General features: G+C 35.9%; 1 protein-coding gene across 1 annotated transcript in view; it reads right to left on the bottom strand.

The window, feature by feature from the left end:
* LOC136866143 (RUN and FYVE domain-containing protein 2) overlaps positions 1-20,647 on the bottom strand; it is a 172,489-nt gene that overhangs the window by 25,096 nt on the left and 126,746 nt on the right. The window contains exon 8 of the mRNA XM_067142845.2: positions 15,601-15,698. Coding sequence (XP_066998946.1) covers positions 15,601-15,698 — 98 coding nt within the window. The remainder of the gene's footprint in view (positions 1-15,600; positions 15,699-20,647) is intronic.

Genomic DNA, 20,647 nt, shown 5'->3' with positions numbered 1-20,647 from the left:
ATAACAATAACAAAGAACACTGTGACTGTGGTATCTCACAAGAGCAAGATCACCAACAGGTGATGAAGGACAAATGTTCAAAAGACCTTATGGCAGCAAATACTAAATCTGTAACTATTGCTACACACTGGCAAAGTGTTATTTGATTCGGAAACAAATGAATGAAGAAGGAATATATTTTTATGGCAACAAGGTGGAGAAGGATAGTTTTTTATTGTGAAATAATTTTTTTTTTGCTATTTGCTTTACGTTGCACTGACACAGGTATGTCTTATGACGACGATGGGATGGGAAAGGCCTAGGAATGGGAAGGAAGCGGCCGTGCCCTTAATTAAGGTACAGCCCCAGCATTTGCCTGGGTGTGAAAATGGGAAACCACGGAAAACCATCTAAAGGGCTGCTGACAGTGGGGTTCAAACCCACTATCTCCCGATTACTGGATACTGGCCACACTTAAGCGACTGCAGCTATCGAGCTCGGTATAAAAGTAGGACTATTAAGCAGTACCATATGGCTGATGAAGCAGGCATGAGGCAGTTTCTAAAAAGTAACTATGATCGGTGGAAAACGGTAAATAAAAATGTAAACAGACTCTGGGATGGGTTTAAAGAAATTGTTGAGGAATGCGAAAGCAGGTTTGTGCCTTTAAGGGTGGTAAGGAATGGTAAAGACCCACCTTATTATAATAGAGAAATAAAGAGACTAAGAAGGAGGTGCAGACTGGAAAGAAAGAGAGTTACAAATGGCTGCGGAAGTAAGGAGAAATTGAAAGAACTTACTAGAAAATTGAATCTAGCAAAGAAGGCAGCTAAGGATAACATGATGGCAAGCACAACTGGCAGTCATACAAATTTTAGTGAAAAATGGAAGGGTATGTATAGGTATTTTATGGCAGAAACAGGTTCCAAGAAGGACATTCCAGGAATAATTAATGAACAGGGTGAGTGTGTATGTGAGGATTTTCAAAAGGCAGAAGTATTCAGTCAGCAGTATGTAAAGATTGTTGGTTACAAGGATAATGTCGAGATAGAGGAGGAGACTAAGGCCAAAGAAGTAATAAAATTTACATATGAAAACAATGACATTTACAGTAAGATACAAAAGTTGAAAACTAGAAAAGCAGCTGGAATTGATCAGATTTCTGGAGATATACTAAAGACAATGGGTTGGGATATAGTACCATATCTGAAGTACTTATTTGATTATTGTTTGGTCGGAGGAGCTATACCAGACGAATGGAGAGTTGCTATTGTAGCCCCTGTGCATAAAGGAAAGGGTGATAGACATAAAGCTGAAAATTACAGGCCATAAGTTTGACATGCATTGTATGTAAGCTTTGGGAAGGCATTCTTTCTGATTATATTAGACATGTTTGTGAAATTAATAACTGGTTCGATAGAAGGCAACTTGTAGGATTCCAGCAAGATATAGCAGATATCTTGGATTCTGGAGGTCAAATGGACTGTATCGCGAATGACCTGTCTAAAGCATTTGATAGGGTGGATCATGGGAGACTACTGGCAAACATGAGTGCAATTGGACTAGACAAAAGAGTGACTGAATGGGTTGCTATATTTCTAGAAAATAGATTTCAGAGAGTTAGAGTAGGTGAAGCTTTGTCTGACCCTGTAATAGTTGAGAGGGGAGTTCCTCAGGGCAGTGTTATCGGACCTTTATGTTTTCTTATATATATAAATGATATGAGTAAAGGAGTGGAATCGGGGGCAAGGCTTTTTGCGGATGATGTTATCCTCTATAGAGTGATAAATAAGTTACAAGATTGTGAGCAACTGCAACATGACCTCGATAATGTTGTGAGATGGACAGCAGGCAATGGTATGTTGATAAACGGGGCTAAAAGTCAGGTTGTGAGTTTCACAAATAGGAAATGTCTTCTCAGTTTTAATTACTGCGTTGATGGGGTGAAAGTTCCTTTTGGGGATCATTGTAGGTATCTGGGTGTTAATATACGGAAAGATCTTCATTGGGGTAATCACATAAATGGGATTGTAAATAAAGGGTACAGATCTCTGCACATGGTTATGAGGGTGTTTAGGGGTTGTAGTAAGGATGTAAAGGAGAGGGCATGTAAGTCTCTGGTAAGACCCCAACTAGAGTATGGTTCCAGTGTATGGGACCCTCACCAGGATTACCTGATTCAAGAACTGGAAAAAATCCAAAGAAAAGCAGCTCGATTTGTTCTGGGTGATTTCCGACAAAAGAGTAGCGTTACAAAAATGTTGCAAAGTTTGGGTTGGGAAGAATTGAGAGAAAGAAGAAGAGCTGCTCGACTAAGTGGTATGTTCCGAGCTGTCAGCGGAGAGATGGCGTGGAATGACATTAGTAGACGAATAAGTTTGAGTAGCGTTTATAAAAGTAGGAAAGATCACAATATGAAGGTAAAGTTGGAATTCAAGAGGACAAACTGGGGCAAATATTCATTTATAGGAAGGGGAGTTAGGGACTGGAATAACTTAGCAAGGGAGACGTTCAATAAATTTCCAATGTCTTTGAAATCATTTAGGAAAAGGCTAGGAAAGCAACAGATAGGGAATCTGCCACCTGGGCGACTGCCCTAAATGCAGATCAGTATTCATTCATTCATATTGTGGAATAAGAGAAGAGATGAGGTGTAGCTATGAGTTTAATTTGAGGAGGAAAAAAATCTCTGAATATTACCATAATGAATGCAGAGTAGATGTTGATGTATTTTTAATTTTATAAATGATCTTCTCAAGAAAATCTCTCTTAAAACCATTCTTCCTTTCTACGAGATGAATAGTGTTTAATTCTTGTTTTAAGACTCTTGTCTGATAAAGGGATGTTAAAAGCTCTACAAACTAAACTATAAAAGGATAGGGGATTTTTTTGACCTCTGGATGTACCAATTCTTTTATTGTATTGACTGTCTGTGTAGGTTTCCTGAAAGTTCCATATGATAGTTATATATAGAAATTCTAACAAACCATGTGCAAAAAATGTAATGAATTATTTATCTTTTGGACATCTACTCTGCTCAGAGAACCAGTTAAGAAAAAGGGAAGCTACACACTATTCACCTTTAATAACAAAAACATCTACAATATTAAGAATGTATTCATAAAACAGAATGTTAATATTGCATTCAGAACAACCAACAATAATGCCAATCTTTTTTTATAATCATAAAGTGAATAGTACGGTACTTCCAATAAATTCTCAAGATCTTGAGTTTACAAACTGAAATGTAATCAGTGTCAGGCTAGTTATGTAGGTCAAACAGGCTGCAGCTTCCAAATCTGTTATAAGAGCATGTCAGTGGCAACAGATATAACAGGTTCTCAGCGATGAGCACTCATATATCAGATTTCAACCATCATTTACTTCTATTAATCAAGTTTTATCCGTCCAAATAATCAACAAAGGTACTCTTCTCAACATCCTTGAGATTTTATTAATATAGACCAAAAGTGCAATTCAAATTATAACTTGAATGAAATATCTGAAAATACTAACGTTTTATTCGAGGAGATTATCAAAACTCTGCAACATGCTAGAACTACCCATTCCCACTCTCTGCTTACTAACCCCTCATCTCTTTCCCTACACGTTCGCCGCCGCAGGCGTGTGAGCAGCCTACAGACAGCTCTGTTCAAGACAGCATATAAGCTGTTCACAATAACACAAGACTGGCGCAGGTGTAAGTATTGAAATATAGTCTCATTTAACACTGATTAGATCAGTCGACCTCGTTTCTCAGTTATTGTTTCTTCCTTCCAGGCTTCTTCTCTTAACATCTTGCAAAGCCAAGTCCACACCCGGTCTGTGTATTTTCAAGAAATGTTCCTCCTATCCCAAACTTTAGAATCGAATCAGCTCGCTGGCTAAAGGAACTTTAACTTCTCTCAAGACTAATAACTCAAGTTTTCAACTATACTCAGTTATAGTATTTCTAAAATCCAACCTTACCAGCTTACTTGAAGGCCGACAGTTTTTCAACAAACTTGTATAAACTACTTTAGTAACCAGTCCTATATCTCAACACCAATTGCATGCAAGCTGACAACGGTATGTTTTTAACTGGCAGAAGTGTGCTAGTGCTTTGTAATGTGTGAATGTTAATGTATCTTTTTATATTTGTACTATGTGTTACAATTATGGCTGAAGATGTCCCAATGGGATGAAACATGTTCCAATTTACTAAAATAATGTTATTCTGGAATGAATAAAAGTAAGTGTACTATAACGGTGGAATTGTTATGTGAAAATACCACAGCAAACAGTTCACCGTTCCATTTCACCATCATATTTATTTTATAAATAATAAACTTTAACTCAAGGCAATCTCGATCAAACTGGAGCATATGGTAAGCCTACCTGTGCTGACAGAAGGCATCACATGATACTATGAAATTTCCTGACTTCCCTTATGAAGTTATCTCAATACTCTTGCATCCAGCCACAGGCATTTTACTATTTAACTCATGGTTTAGGTTAGTCTGAATAAGAATACAGGAATAGGAAATACAAAATGTAGTGCCAGTATTTGCGTCAATATAGATGAATGCAAAGACTGTATACCAGATGGCAAAAAATATTTTCTCAAAGTATGTGAAAAGAGTATAGTAGCAACCCAGCATTCACACAACACTTACATTGATTTAGGCAAGTAGCAGCAGATTTGAATGCTTTTATTGCTCTTGATGCTGTCAACTGGGGAGAGAGAGAACAGGCGGTACAGGGGTGGTTGGATTGTTGGAGCAGCAAGTTCAGAGAATTTAAGCTAACTGAGCATGTAAAAGAGCAGCAAAGAAAATGAGCAGAACATCCACTCATTGTAATCTCATGAAAGAGAGAGAGAATTGAATGTGTGAAAAACTTTAGCTATTTTGGAAGTGTTATTCTTGTAATGGAAATGTTAACCTAGAAGTAAAAAATAGTGTGTCCAAAGGAAGCAACTTCTTCCACCAAATGTGGAATCTAGTTTGGAACAAGGCAGTTGGTTCCTTTAAAAGCAAAACAGACAATATACAAATTGTACCATATGCCAATCATGACATATAGCATGGACAATTGTGTATTAAATCCATGAGCATGTGAAATGAAGATCGGCTATATAGTCAATGAAAAGGGACAGAATCAGAAATGATTGCATCAGAAAGGTTAAGCAAGTCAACTTGACAATGGAGGAGAGACTGAGGGCTGTACAGCTGAAATGGTTTGGCTATGTAAAGTGAATGCAGAAGATGCAGATTCTCGGGAAGTACTTGGAAAGGATGGTGCCTGGAATAAAAGACTAGTTGGATGTCTCAGAAGGTGGTGGTTGGACCAAATTAAAGAGGATCTAATAAAAAAGGGAGAGATATTGGAGGATGTGAGTAGTTAACACAGACAGGAACAGATGAGGCACATTGTTCACACAAATCCTAATTGGCCTGCTGGAAGGATCTGCAGGTGGTGGTGGTGAACAGTTAACAGCTTAAAAAATAAAAGTAGTACTAACAACTAGCTAAGCCATCTCTAATGCGTTTTTTATTGCTTTACGTCGCACCTACACAGATAGGTCTTATGGTGATGATGGGACAGGGAAGGAAGTGGCCGTGGCCTTAATTAAGGTACAGCCCCAGCATTTGCCTGGTGTGAAAATGGGAAACCACAGAAAACCATTTTCAGGGCTGCCGACAGTGGGGTTCGAACCTACTATCTCCCGAATACTGGACACTGCAAGTGATAAAAATCATTGTTATCCGTATTGAAGATACTGAATGTAGGATGCTAAAAGGTTTGTTTTTTCCACCTATTCAATAGGTGGAATAGGTGGAAAAAACAAACCTTTTAGCATCCTACATACTGGACACTGGCCGCACTTAAGCGACTGCAGCTATCGAGCTTGGTGTCTAATGTCTGAAGGATGTACTATGCCTTCTTCAGACACTTCAACATTTGCAAAATATTTAAAAGACTTGTGTAATGTATTTATTTTTAGACATTTCAAACTCAAAAACTGATAATATTGCAATAAAGGAATTTCTTCCTGAAGTATCAGAGAGATTCACTAGATGATTCGATGCTGAGAAGACCTACCTGGCCACGAGTTGTGAAGAAACATTAAATATAATTTAAATGTTGTTTAAGAGTAGGCATCCATATACAAAACAACTGAGAGTAGTGGTAGGAAACTTGTGAACACAGTAATAGAGGCTTTGGAAAACGATGATGCCCAGTCAGATAAATTTTACGTTTTAACGGCAGAGAAGTCTTTGCAGTAAATCACACAACTGTAGCATGGACCGTTCTCCAGCCAGGTGTTGTGAAATATGACTATGACATTATTACAGACAGAGGCTGCTCTTAATTTATAAATCAAAGTAGGAGAAGGATTTCCAATCAACTATCTCATAATAATTCATGTCATGTGTTTAGTTCACATGCAGCACAGGGCCTGAGAAACTAATTACGACAATCTAGATGTAGGTGAATTGACTGCAAATGGAAACAAGTCTGCGATTTCATCCAATAAAAAGGAGCTATTTAAATGACTTATTTTCGTAATTCTTTCTAAATCAAGTGCAGGCTGTCATGGAGACAAAGAATACCACTACAAGAGTTATAGTACATTAGATTCAACAGTCGATTAACAACAAAGCTTGGGCAAATTCTGGTAATCCAGATAGCAAGTGATAACATTACAGCACAAAGTTGTGGTTGTCTCAATATTCCAAAAGTATCCCTTACTATACTTGTTGCAATGTGCATGATGACAGTCTTTGACAATTCAAAATTACAGAAGTTCTCAAAGAAATCTAGAATAGTCCGTCTGGCATCAATCATCAAATCAAATGCCATAATAGTTTTCAAATAGTATTTCCCTTTATAATATTCTATCTCTGGTTCATATTTGAGTCTTTTCTCAAAATCTAGTACAGAGCAGTTCTCATAGGTTGCAAACCTGATTGTATGATCTAAACTGTATCCTTGAGCATCAGTACTCCACTCATTCCCATTCTAGTTCTAGTCACTGTGAGATGAATCTTAATTATAATTCTGCTGTATACAAATCAGATACCAATGAACAAGCAGTACTTTGAGCTGACTGTAAATTTCTGTGTTGTTTTACACAGCATTGCACAGAAGGAAAAGGCAAAAAATCTTTTGGCAGAAATAGTTAAAACAATTAACAACTTGGGAAAATAAACCTAACCACGTCATTGTTTCAAAGGAAGAAAATAGATTAAACAGAAATTCCTATTTTGTCTACAAAAGTGATATATATTTCAATACATTAAATTAGGACTTACGACAGCTGAAACCTGTTATAAATGTGCAAAGAAAGCTTCTAGTTTTATGCGACATTGTGATAGCAGACACAGGACTTCCAGTTTTATGTTGGAATCCATCCAAATTTCAGACTGAATTTCATTTTAAAAATCCCATATGCATTGCCTGCTATTGGAACTGTGGTCACCTTGGTGAAAAGTCAGCACCTATTCCACTCCACTAACACACCCAATTATAAATGTGCACATTTAATCTTTGTTTAAGAACTTATATTATTGAAAATGTTTTGATCCCAAAGTTGATGTACCTATCTGAAATAATTTGAAATAAAGAGAAAACAAGGGTTCAATTACCAACATCTGTCCATCTTGTAATAATTAAAACAAAAGAAGGGTTAGAGGAGAGGGGGAAAAAAAATGCTGATCAATGCAACAGCTCATGCATTCTGATATAAGATTCAGACTACACCAAATGTACAGTAATTGAGCAAATTTAAACTGTCCAAATAAATATGAAAAATTTAAGACCAATATATAAAACTTCCTAGAAGTTCATCTCAAACACTGGCAAATATGCAGCTTGAACTGTTGCAGAAAAATAATGGCAAACCATCAAAACAGACAAACCTCAAATAAAGAAATAAAATTAAAAACTAAAAACACAACAAAGAATTAATCAGAAAGGGAAAGACGGAATAATGCCGTTCCATTTATTAATAATACTATTACTTTTTATTTCCACAAGATATACTTTATTAAACAATAACTTTACAAGCAGTCAAGCATAAGTCAACTGGAAATTGCTTTTCATCATCTGTACACAAATTAGTAATAAAATTTACTTAATTTCAGTCCACAGTCTAAAAATAGTACATTCAAGAATGGTGATTACTTTGTATCACCATACCAGTGGCGCCTGTAGTGAAGGTTTGCCAATATCTCCGACATAAGATGAAATACACCACAAGCATGGTACAGTTACCATGTAAGATGACAGACCTCACTTTACATTACATGACTACAATAACTCCAATTTCTTTAAAATACAATTAACTATACTGAAGCAGACAATATATTACCTAGTTTGATTCATATAATAACCAACTGTATATGATTAGGAATTAGCTGAAAATGTTGTAAGCCCTCGAGACAAAAATCTTAATTCTGCCAATATCTAGATATTTGATTTCTTCTTAATAGTTAACACATAAGAAATTTACAATTCTCATTCCATAGATGGTAGTGCTGGCTGTACCCAGTACAAAATCATAGAATTATATGGTGGATTACACCAGTGAACTGTAAGCCAATATTAAACAATGTCACCTCCCTTCAGAATCCAGTATTTTCACCTTATTTCCAATTAGAAACATCTACTTCATAGGTGGTAAGTTCCAACACACATCTAACATTCTTAAGACTAGTGGAGAACATTAATGTAAGCTTAAAAGTATTACAAAATTTCATACCAAATCTAATAGCACTGCACATCTATAAACTGAAAATTTAAATTTCCAACATGATGGACATTCAGGCAGAAGTTCACCTAATCCATGTAAAAATTGGGAGAATTTGAATGTTAATCCTGATGACATTCAGCATTTTCTGCTTAATCCTATTTGAAAACATCCGATTAATAAAAAGTCAACCCCCAATCTCACTTTCAATAATACGGTCTCCTCAATGAATTGAAACACATTTATTCTAATATGAAAACAGGACTTTGATACAAGTTGCTATCTGCATGCAATTTAACTTCTTGAAATCAAGTATAATTTGGCAAGTGAAGTCCAAGAATAACAATGTGTGCCAAATCAAATCTTCACAAGGGCTTCTTTAAAGCACACCATATACACTTCTTGTAAGATATAAATATCGATGTCCAATTTATGAAATTCCACACCTCTCAATTCTGTATTTGATGGCATTTACTAACTTCATCCACAAGATTAGTAAGGAAAAAACATGAGTTCACATTATCAGTCTATATATATGATTGAAGTTACATTTTACAAACATATAAATATGAATATCCTTATGTGGGCACTTTATTCTCCTGCAATGTATTACAGTATAGCATAACTATTCTGTTTCAGTTTCAAAAGTGTTGAAAACAAATAACAGTTCAGAATATCCCTACAGTCTGAAGATAGTGTGTTAAAAATTAATTGTCCACAGTTAATAAACCACCATACATCTAACTACATATAAATACCGAAATTTTACTTTAAAAATTATGCTACTTGAGATACCGGTCAAAGTCCATACTTTATTAAGAATATATTCAAATTGATTCCAGGCATACATCTGCTTCTGACACTAGTAAAATATTGCACTTCATATTTTAGTAACTTCTACAGAGTTCTTTGATTTTCAGAGCTGCTGAGCAGCATGTTAAAATATTTCTGTCACACTCATAAGGTAAAAAAGACCTTTGAAGTACTTACGTGAGTCCAATAAAGTTCAACACTCTAATGCACCATCACATACCACAAATGATATGTATGATACAAGAATCAGAAGTCTCACTTTCTATAAAATGTTTTAGGCACTACTGTATAGTTTTATCTCCTACTAATACTTTATCCAATTAATATTCACTTCTTTATCACGTTATTAAAAAATTATAGATGAGTCTCTTATTTACTAGTGTGAAAATGCCAAAGAAAATAATTCTTATTAAGAAGTGTTCTCACAACAAAAACACTGAATTCAAACATTCACATTAATAAATTAAAATTCTTAGTCTATAACAAGACCTTCCTCTTTGTGGCAGGTTGTAAATCAGCTCTTCATTGCTTTAAATATGCTATCCTGATAAGTGAGAAACCCTGAAGGCTGATTTTGGTGACCCTCTATGAAGGTCATTTATCTCCTGACGTTAATCTTTTCCTTACTTAAATATTAACACAGCTGATTATTTCAGAATGATAACTACAGAACCATGAAGTTAAATCTGGAATCTTATATATAATATGGCCAACCAAATTCTGTATATGAGGGATAATTTGCAATATCATTCAATAACAAGCCACCAATAAACAACGTAAAGCCTGTAGTTGTTTAGACTTGAGCCAAGAGTACAACTGGAGAGTGGCAATACTCAAATCTCTTCATGCCTAAAACTCATCATAATATGATCATAATATGATCATAATATTACCGTTTCACTAAAACAGTGATACTCCTATTATTTTGCCCTTGAAAACAACCACCACCATCACCAAGGCCACACAAGAAAGTATGATAGAACAAACCTGTAGCAAGCATTTGAACACAAAGGAAATGCAAAATTTATGGCTGAACTAAAGAGAATACTGATGAGGATGGTGATGGACACAGAAAATATGCATGGTATGGTCAATGATCAGTCTAACAGTTCAAAAACATCCATATTACAACTCTGTTTTCAGCAAACAGCAACTGTTGACTGAGAACAAGATGGATAGGAAAGTAAAGAGACAGACTCTTTGCAAGTTTTCGACGAGAAGAGAGAGGTGAACTGCCAAAGTGATTACTTGGTAGGTTGGAATGCTTCTGACCTGCTGTCCATCATGCATACCAAATTTCCTGCCCCCCCCCGTGATGTGTCGGGGGCTCATAAGCAGTGAGGGTGTAGTAATAGCACCTCACGTCCTTAACAAAAACTCTGAAGTGAAAGCTGATAGTTATGTAGGCAAAGTGGTCATAAGGGGACAGTACATTCCAATAGGACTATGTTCCAGCTCATTAGGTAGGGAAGACGTAGGCTTGGCAACCTCCAATATCGTTAGCCCTTGACTATTACCGATGGAGAACAGTTGAGGCAAGGTCTAGGCAAAGTAACACAACAGCGAACATACTCAAAGGTTTCCATCACTATGATGATGATGACAGACCTAAACAAGGAAGAGGTAAAGCACAGCTGATTCAGATCAAAGCTATATGAGGTTGTTTAAGCTGATTAAGGCTTTATCAAATATTATTTTGTATGTCCCCTACTACTTTTGTATAAAGTTTGATAAGGGTATATAGATTTATTCCCTTCCCTTCCCTCCCCTCCCCTCCCCTACTACATAACTGTTCTATGCATTTCCCAGGTATTATTTCTCATTGGCTCATTTTGAGTTTTGACTGGAAGTGATATTTCAAGTGAAAATTCTAACTTTAAATCAACAATGATTCCATTATTATTATTATTATTATTATTATTATTATTATTATTATTATTATTATTATTATTATTATTATTATTGTAAGTATAGAAACTAAATTAAAGAGGCATGACTTCTTCTGGATAGATCTTAATGAACCTGTACAGTAACTTGGAGCTGATGAATGTAACTGTAAAAATAAAAATAGAATGAAACAATATGACAGATGACACTACAATAGAAGTGCTGACCAAATACTTGTCATCCAGAGAATAATGTAAAGGATCTAATTAAGATATTTTAATTAGAGACTGAAGACTCAAAACTTCATTATAATGTTCCAGTTGATGTATCTGTGAACATGACCATCATTTATTAGGAGTAATTGCTCAGAGACTCAACTGTAATATTTTCATATTAAGACATACAATTACCTGTACTTTTTCATGACTTCAAATATCACATGGGCAAGTACAGAGAGAGTGGTGCTTAATATCTCATTGAAAAGACAAAAAAGTACTCATGTGATATTTCTTTGCATGATATCCTATCAATGAGGACTATAAGTAAAATCACTAGACAACAAACACTGTTCTACTTAAAGCTGGTAATAATAAACCCTGCATGGCAGAGATTTTCAATGTGTTTCAGTTTCTGCCCTATTATGATTCAGATTTTGGCACACAATTGTTAGTTTCATCAAGAAGAAACTACACTGTCATTAATTTGTTATGATACATAGGATTCTTCAACCAATCATCACATTTGTTACACATAAACTTGCTGTAAAATAGATTAAATTATAAAAATTATTCAAGAAATTATGGAATTGTGCATTTTAAAGATATTCAAACAAAGTATTCTGTTGAAAAGTTCATTTTGAAAGAGGAATTATATGAATGAATCAAAACAACCAATATATCTTATTGGAAGCTAGTCTCATTGTCTTGATGCCATCCCTTTGCAGCATGCTTCCTCAAAAATATTTTTTTATTAGCCTACTGCGTCAAAAAATTTATCAACTTATTTTTCAAAAAACAACTCAGTCATTTAGTGGATCTCACTGGCTTGTCAAATCATCTTTCACTAACTGAAAAGTATTACCACATAATGTTTTGCATATTTTAGCATTTTACAGAGAAGTAAAAACCTGTATACAACACAATAACATGATCATTTGTAACTGTTAATTTTTACTCCTTTCAAAATTGAAATACAGAAAAATCTCATAAAGACATTTCTGTAGCAGACAAAAGAGATTGTGCCAAGCAACAAATGATACCATTGAATACACGAATAAAAACTATCCAACAGGGATATGGAAAATCTTGATGAGTTTTTTTCAACATGAGTGCGCACTTTACGTCGTTTATGTGTGGGCAGAGTGAAAACTATTGTCTATCGTTTTAAAAGATGATAGGAGAGTACTGAAAGAAGTAAAAAACAACACACAAGAGAACAAATAAAGCCTTTTCAACCAGGGCTTATAAAATATCAACAGTGACTGAAATGCGTGAAAACCACCAAACAAATATGAAAAAATTTGCAGAATAAAAGCATTACTGCAGATTACACTCATTCTATAATAAATATTAATTGAAGCCTTTTATTTTGGACAAGTGGGTTATTAAGCATTATTTTCTGGCCACACTCTCTGAACTATGAATTATTCAGAGGTTACACTTGGCCATGTGTGAAAGAATGACTTTGGCCACCATATTGAAAGCAGCAAAACTACGACTGACTCGAGTCAAAACTTGAAGGTAAGAATTTCAATATTCACATTACGCACTAAAATGATGTGGGTGCCAGTCCACTTACCAAAGGATTTTAATTTTATCTTCATTAAGTAAGCAATTTCATAACATTTTCTGTAGCCATAACTAAGCTATCACGTGAAAAATATGCACCATGCTAGTCAACTTCACACGATTATGTTCCTAATCCATAGGTAGGTCATCATGTGACAAATATTTGTTACCCTTCACTGTACCGCTGAACACAGAATAATTTTCTTACTTCTGAATGAAATGTGAAATACAAGCACAAACACGCTCACTGCTAACCTGCAAGCAAAACTAAACATTCCTGAGGCTGACAGCCTGCTCCCAAAGGTGCAACTTACCCTGTGAAGCTCAGAAATTCAAGGCCTTTTCCCATTTTCATGCAACTTTCCCCAACCTGCCTCCTGTGGTGAGGGTTCTTATCTGTGTTGGAAATCACATTCCTTTCGCAAAGGATGACAAAGAAAATTTTCAGAGTTGGGAAAAATGCGATTGCACCAAGCAGTAATAATGAAAGTTTGTGACTCAATAAGCAAGGTATTTTTATATAGATTGAATGCAATGAGAAATGAGACTTTGAAATTACAATATATGTTAAGCGAGAAAACATGTTATTGTAATGAGGAATGTACTAACAAGGTTCCACTGTACTTATTTAGAGAATCATCATCACCATCACCATCATCATAGAACCCTTCCAACGTGCCGGGTAGGGCGGTGTTGAATGAGTATGCCAGTGTTGTCTTTCCAAAAATGCCTTCTCTCTCACCACTGACTCCTAATTCCCTCCTCTTCTCTTCTCTCTAGATCCTCTCTCAGCTGGTGTAGCCATCTCTTCCGTGGTCCTCCCACTAGCCTTCTTCCTTCGATCCTTCTTTCGAGGCATGCAGATGGTATTCTTGTGCCATGTATTTGCTTTACAGGTCCATACAATGTTTATCTCGATTTCCTTAGCTTCTCTTCTATTAAATCTACTTCCAGTTCCGATGTCATCATTCCTTACATGGTCCTTGCGTGATTTTTGGAGGGTGGTTTGTAGAAACTTCATTTCACATGCTTGCAGTTTACTGACTTCTCTATTTTCAATAATAATAATGTTATTTGCTTTACGTCCCAGTAACTACTTTTTAAGGTATTCGGAGACGCCGAGGTGCCGGAATTTAGTCCCGCAGGAGTTTTTTTGTGTGCCAGTAAATCTACCGACACGGGGCTGTCGTATTTGAGCACCTTCAAATACCACCGGACTGAGCCAGGATCTCTATTTACAGAAGGTAATGGAACTAAAAATGTTCAGTTAAATGGATCAATACAAAACATGCAAAAAGTTATTAATAATGTGATTAATAATTAATTTTAAAGCTCCCTAAAAGGGACCTGTCTTTACAATGCACCTATAATCACACAATGTAGAGTAAGTTATACTGTGCAATATAGGAGGTTGTTTTGCACAATTTTAATTAGATAGTTTTTGTTTTATTCTTGAATATAAAATCTGAAGATGTTGGAACTGGGAGAGCTGGCAATGAGACAAATCCCCTCTTTCATAACTTCCAATAAATTGCAATAAAAAGCTTTTTGATTGTTTAACAACTAAAAATATTAATTAATTCAGGTCATCTCAAATTAAGTGACAGCAGTAGGTAATAATGAATGTTCTGTACAAAATGAAAAATCAATTAGAATACCTAGAATAAGAATTAAATTTCAAATTAATTTTGTGTATCACTCCAACAAGAAGGATTACAGAGAAATACCAGGTTTACCACAAAAAAGTAGAGATGGGACAATACCTCTCAATTTGTACGATACTTTGATATTAATTTGGAAGTACTTAATATTCAATACTTAAGTTGTGCCCACATTTAGTGGTATAAATTATACATTCATTTTCTGCAAATGCACATTCAGAATATGAGTTTTCAAATTAAATAGTTGGTAGATTATATTGTAGTATACTGAAGAAGTGGATTTTGTATCAAGGTCTACTTAATAATTAATTAAACAAGATGTATCAGTATCCTTAATTATACTTCCAAGGTTGGGCATGCATAACCACATTCTTTACATGAATAGCATTTAATATCTTAGCAAAACCTATGTTTTAAAATCAGAAACGATGTCGTATATGGTCAATCCTCAACTTCTGAAGCAGTTTAAATAAATTCCTTTGTACAAGGACAATGTCAGTGATATTTACATACCAAAGTAAATAAAACACTGTGTGGTTTTCTGAATGAATAGAGTTAATCACCCATCATAAAGATTAACAAAAATATATTGAGCACAATGCTGCAAAGCAAAAGCACAATACCTCATTATAATTACTACTGTATCAAGGTATCTAGAGTATCAATATCCCATCTCTATATATAAAAATTTTATCTCATAGTATATTAAACATATAAATGTTCTTATGTAGGTACATACTTTTCCTCCAAACTGTGAATTGTCTCAGCCATGGCTATTGTCTTATCTTCCAATTTGTTCTTTAATTCAGTTTTGTGTTTAAGAGAGCTTTCACACTCCTGCAAAGATTCAACATCATGCACAATTTAAAACATACTGAGAAAATCCAGAATACAGAGTGTTAAATTAAGCTAATACAAAGTGTTAAATGAAGCTAGACCTGGTGAACTTGCTCTCCTCATCGAACAATGGTGTCCACATCTTACTGCCTCTCTTCTTCCATTGAAACGGTATAAATAAGGAGGAGGAATGGTATTGAATGGACAAGCACTCAGAGTGCCAGTTCCCAAGGCCTAAACTGAAATTTTTGAAAGGCTGAAAACCAAAGCAGCTTAAGTACCATAAAAGTGTTTTCTGGGGAAAATGGTGGCAGAGTTTTCAACCTAATGATCAATGTCATACCAATATTATTAAAATAATTCCTTTTTTACTATTATTGCTTGATAACAAAAAAATAGGCTTTCCCCATCCAGAGACTACTGTAAGACAAAGCCTCTTGAACACTATTTCATAATTAAAAATAAAAGAGCTTAGGAAATTTCTTATAAAATTTATAAAATGATTTATAATTATAATAAAAATATAGATCAAAATAATTTATAAATATATATTATTAATTTCCAAATCTTGAAGTTCAAGGAGATTAATGACCTGGTTGGGTGGTGCTAAAAACAAATGTATCAAAGTATATCAATCAGCTTAATTTGTATTTGATCTTCTTTGAAACTTAAAACATAGCATACACATTTCAAAAAAGGATCTAAACATGACAGAAGCAGAAAAGTTGTTGCATAAGCAACTCTGGTTTCCAGCATCTCATTTCAAGAAGTTTGTGAACATTGCTAGCACCTTTTTTCCACTTGAGATGGAAAATGCTTGTTATTTTTTAGGCTGATGAGGTGGAATGGGCTGAAGAGGTAGAAGTGGACGGGTATTGTTATTCCCCTGTTTGTGCCCACCACCTCCACTACCACCACTGCTGCTACCACTCCCATTTCCACTATTGGCACTTCTCTCAGCATCCTTTAAAAGATGGTTGTATTTCTCCAGATTGTTGAGAATTTGGCCAATCTGACTTGTTTTAGCTTGGAGGCGAGACACCATCTCGCCCTTCTCTGTCAGCTCCTGTTCACATTCCTACAAGCATTTAGTAGAGCATAAGAGATATTCAGGTACATATACAATATTTCCAGTTGATATGAGAGAAATGGAGATATTATATCCAATGTACAAATGTGTAAATAGCATGAGAAGCTGAGTGTGAGGAATGCAGAAGACTTCAACACGTATTCAGTTCCACTGCAGGACATACTTTTTAACATATTTTCTTTAAGTAGTTGAGATTGCTAACAATTATTTTAGTCTTTAACTGTCCCTTTTGCAGTGAAACTTAAAAGCTGCTGTATTCATATTATTCCAGTTCTCAAATTACTGTATCTACAATTCTACACAGACCGAGCTTTCGCAGGAGTGTATAAATCAATAAATTTCCCTTTCTACTGCTGAAGTAAATGGGTATTTAACACCAGTTACATTATCTGTAATATTAATCCTTTGAATATCAATGGATTTCATAGGAACTACTTTGTGGCAATCCAGTGTAAATGAATGAAAGGATCCTGTGTGATGGATAAAGGAAAGAAAAACCAAATTCAAAAGCAAACAAGCTTGTAATTTCATAAGACTGATGATATCACGACTATTATTATTATTATTTGCTTTACATCACATCAACACAGATAGGTCTTACAGCGACGAAGGGATAGAAAAGGAACCACGGAAAACCATCTTCAGGGCTGCTGACAGTGGGGTTCAAACTCACTATCTCCCGAATGCAAGCTCATAGCTGTGCACCCTTAACTGCACTGCCAACTCGCCCGGTACCTCTAGTTTTATATGAAATCCAAAACACAGGGATGCGACTTTTCATTTCAAAAATCTTGCAGGCACTGGTAAGGATTTGAACCACACGCATTGGAGTGAAAAGCATACTCTGCATATTTATCTGCATAATTTTTGCACCACAACTGAAGTGCCTATTTCAGATTTTTTTCTTTCTTCAAAATCTCAGGTAATTTCTGTATTTTTAAATAGTTTGATTAGTTGAAGGAGAACAAATCAAATATTTGGCATTTACTGGTACTGATAACTATAATCCAAAAACTAATTAACGCTGATTTTTTGAGACAATGTGTACAACTTAATAATATAAGGCATTCAAGCACAAAACATATTTCCCAGTAGGAAAAAAACATATGATGAAAATAATTGTTTGAGATCAGTTGTTGACCCTTCTACCCCCTGTTATGCGATTGTTACTAATAACAGTTTCGTGAAACAAGTATGTCACTGTGTTCAGTGATGAAAATTAGTGATCTGCGAAAGACAGCCAGTTTTTGAGTTCACGTACTTCAGCATGCAGAAAACATGGGAAGCGAGCTACAGAGAGAGAATTTGCATTTCAGAGCACATGTATGATATCAACTATGATATCAGCTATTAATAGCTGCAAAATGTCCTCACCATGTGTTTCAGGGTCCAATCAGTGGAAAATTTCCTTTGCCTTCGTCGCTGTCACTAATGGTGCAACAAACAGAGGAACCTGAACCGAACAATGAAATTTAAGGCAAAAGTTTTTATAATCCATTTAAATTATGGTAACAGAATTCCAATAATTCATTAAAGGGACAAACTTCTATACACCTACTGCATGCAAAATTGCAGTAAAAACTTAGGTTAATATAAAGTATTATTCACCTTAGATTATTGCAAGTTTTTAATGTTTTTAAAAATACAGTATAAATGCCCATTGTTTGTTGCAATAAAGCGCATTAGTATAACTCACAATGTACTGAGTACTCTTCTCTCAACATAATTTGCACACACTTACTTCAAGATGGCGGACGGTTGCAGGCGTGTTGTGTGTTCTTGATAATAATCGTGTTTCTTGTGGTCCAAGTGCTTTTATCGTGGTTACATGTGAATGAAAGTGAGCTGACTAGCGTATACTTTGGTGTTAAATGTGGTATAACTTGTTGGGAAGATATACTCTCCAATAATAAGCTGCAAATATGCGACCACGTGTTGTGTATTAATGGCAAGCAGCAGCGAATGGCACCCAGTCAGCTGTAAAGCACAAGCCTTTGGCCAGTGACGCATCCATCCTGATGCTGAGTATTCTACTACTAGCAGTTGCCGGCGATGTCCAGCTGAACCCAGGACCGGAGGTAAATACCAGCCTTAGCATCTACTACCAGAATGTCTGTAGTCTTAAGAAATCTCTCGTGGACTTAAACATCGCTCTGAGTGTCATGCATTACGACTGCGTGTGTTTAGCGGAGTCCTGGCTCGACTCTTCAATCGACAATAGTGAAATACTGCACGACAATTATGTTATTTTCCGCCAAGATAGGCAAAATATCATTACTAGTAAGAACAAGGGAGGTGGGGTTTTAATAGCAGTGAACTGTGAGTACGGTCCAGTGCAACAGCCTGACCTAATGGGAGACTGGGAATGTGTTGTTGTGAAAGCCACCCCATCCCCTGGCCGAGTGCTGTACATAGTCTGCTGTTACCTGCCCCCGGACGAGGTGAAAGTACAGCTCACAGACTTCCGAGAAACTCTGGCTCAAATTAATCACGTAGCAAAACAAAATTACACTATTATTGTGTGCGGTGATTTCAATATAAGCCAATTAACATGGGCCTCAGACGATTGGGGATCTATTAATCCTATCCTCACCCATGTCAACAAGGAATCCTGCTTTCGTTTAGAGATCACCAACGAATATAACCTTCGCCAAGTTTGCGGTTTTCCAACATAAGGAGATAACTTCCTGGACCTTGCTTTAATTTCTGAAAAAGTCATTAATAATACCCTGTGTGAATCAACAGAAGAGTTAGTACAATCAGATCATTCTGCACTTGAGCTCAGATTTCATATTTCCCGTGTTCCTCGTTTACCACAGACTACAAAATTATTATTCGTTTGGACAAAAGCAGACTTTCCTCATCTACGAAATATCTTATCCTGCTGTCTGTGGAACTTGCTCGAATCCTGTCCATCTCTTGAAGCCGCAGTTGACTTGTTTTATGACTTGCTGCACAGTGCTCTTAAGGACGCCGTACCTTCCCGCATAATGAAGACTAGGCATCTTCCCTCTTGGTATGATTCCGAACTTACAGACAAAATGCAGGCAAAGGAAAGAGCAAGAAAACGAGCTGCAAGGCCTTGACTTCCCTCAGATTACATCAAATTTGCAACGCTACGAGAGGAATAGAAACAAATGCAGCGGAGAAAGTATAGGAATTATATCACGTCTGTCGAGGAAGATATTATCAGACATCCACGGAGATTTTGGAAATTTATTAATTGCAAATCAAAATCTAGGCGGCTACCCTCTATGATGATTAATGAAGACAAGGAAATTTGCTCACTGAAAGAAATTCCTTGAAGTCGATGGATATGAAGAAGTCTTGTGGTCCAGATCACATTCCAGGAATTGTGTTACATGAGTGTGCTGAGGAGCTGGCAACTCCACTAGCCACGATAATCAACTGGTCTCTTCGTACAGGCAATTTCCCGTCCGAATGGAAGAAAGGATATGTTATTCCAGTCTTTAAGAAAGGTGACAGATCTTTATTTGTCAATTGCAGACCAGTAATTCTTCTTTCACTCATTTCCAAAGTAGCAGAAAGAGTCATATACAAAGCCTTGTACTGTCCGCACACTTTATCTTGATGCATTTGTGTACGGGGTGAGGAGTAAGGAGCGAGCTGTCCCGGTATCGATAGTGCTGCCTGGTGCTGCCAACTGAATGAAAATGAAATCTGAATTGAATCGAGAATATGATCTATCGATATGAAATTTCTAAACCGTTATCATCTTAAGCCAACAACTATGTCACATACACATTATATAACATTATAAAACATATCTCTCGATGCGAATCTTGTTCCTAGCATGAATTCTATACTTTGACTTTGATGTGTAAACAACAACAGTAGT

The sequence above is a fragment of the Anabrus simplex genome, chromosome 3 (genome assembly GCF_040414725.1).
Source record: "Anabrus simplex isolate iqAnaSimp1 chromosome 3, ASM4041472v1, whole genome shotgun sequence".
Taxonomy (NCBI): Eukaryota; Metazoa; Arthropoda; class Insecta; order Orthoptera; family Tettigoniidae; genus Anabrus; species Anabrus simplex.
This window is presented reverse-complemented; position numbering and strand designations above follow the sequence as displayed.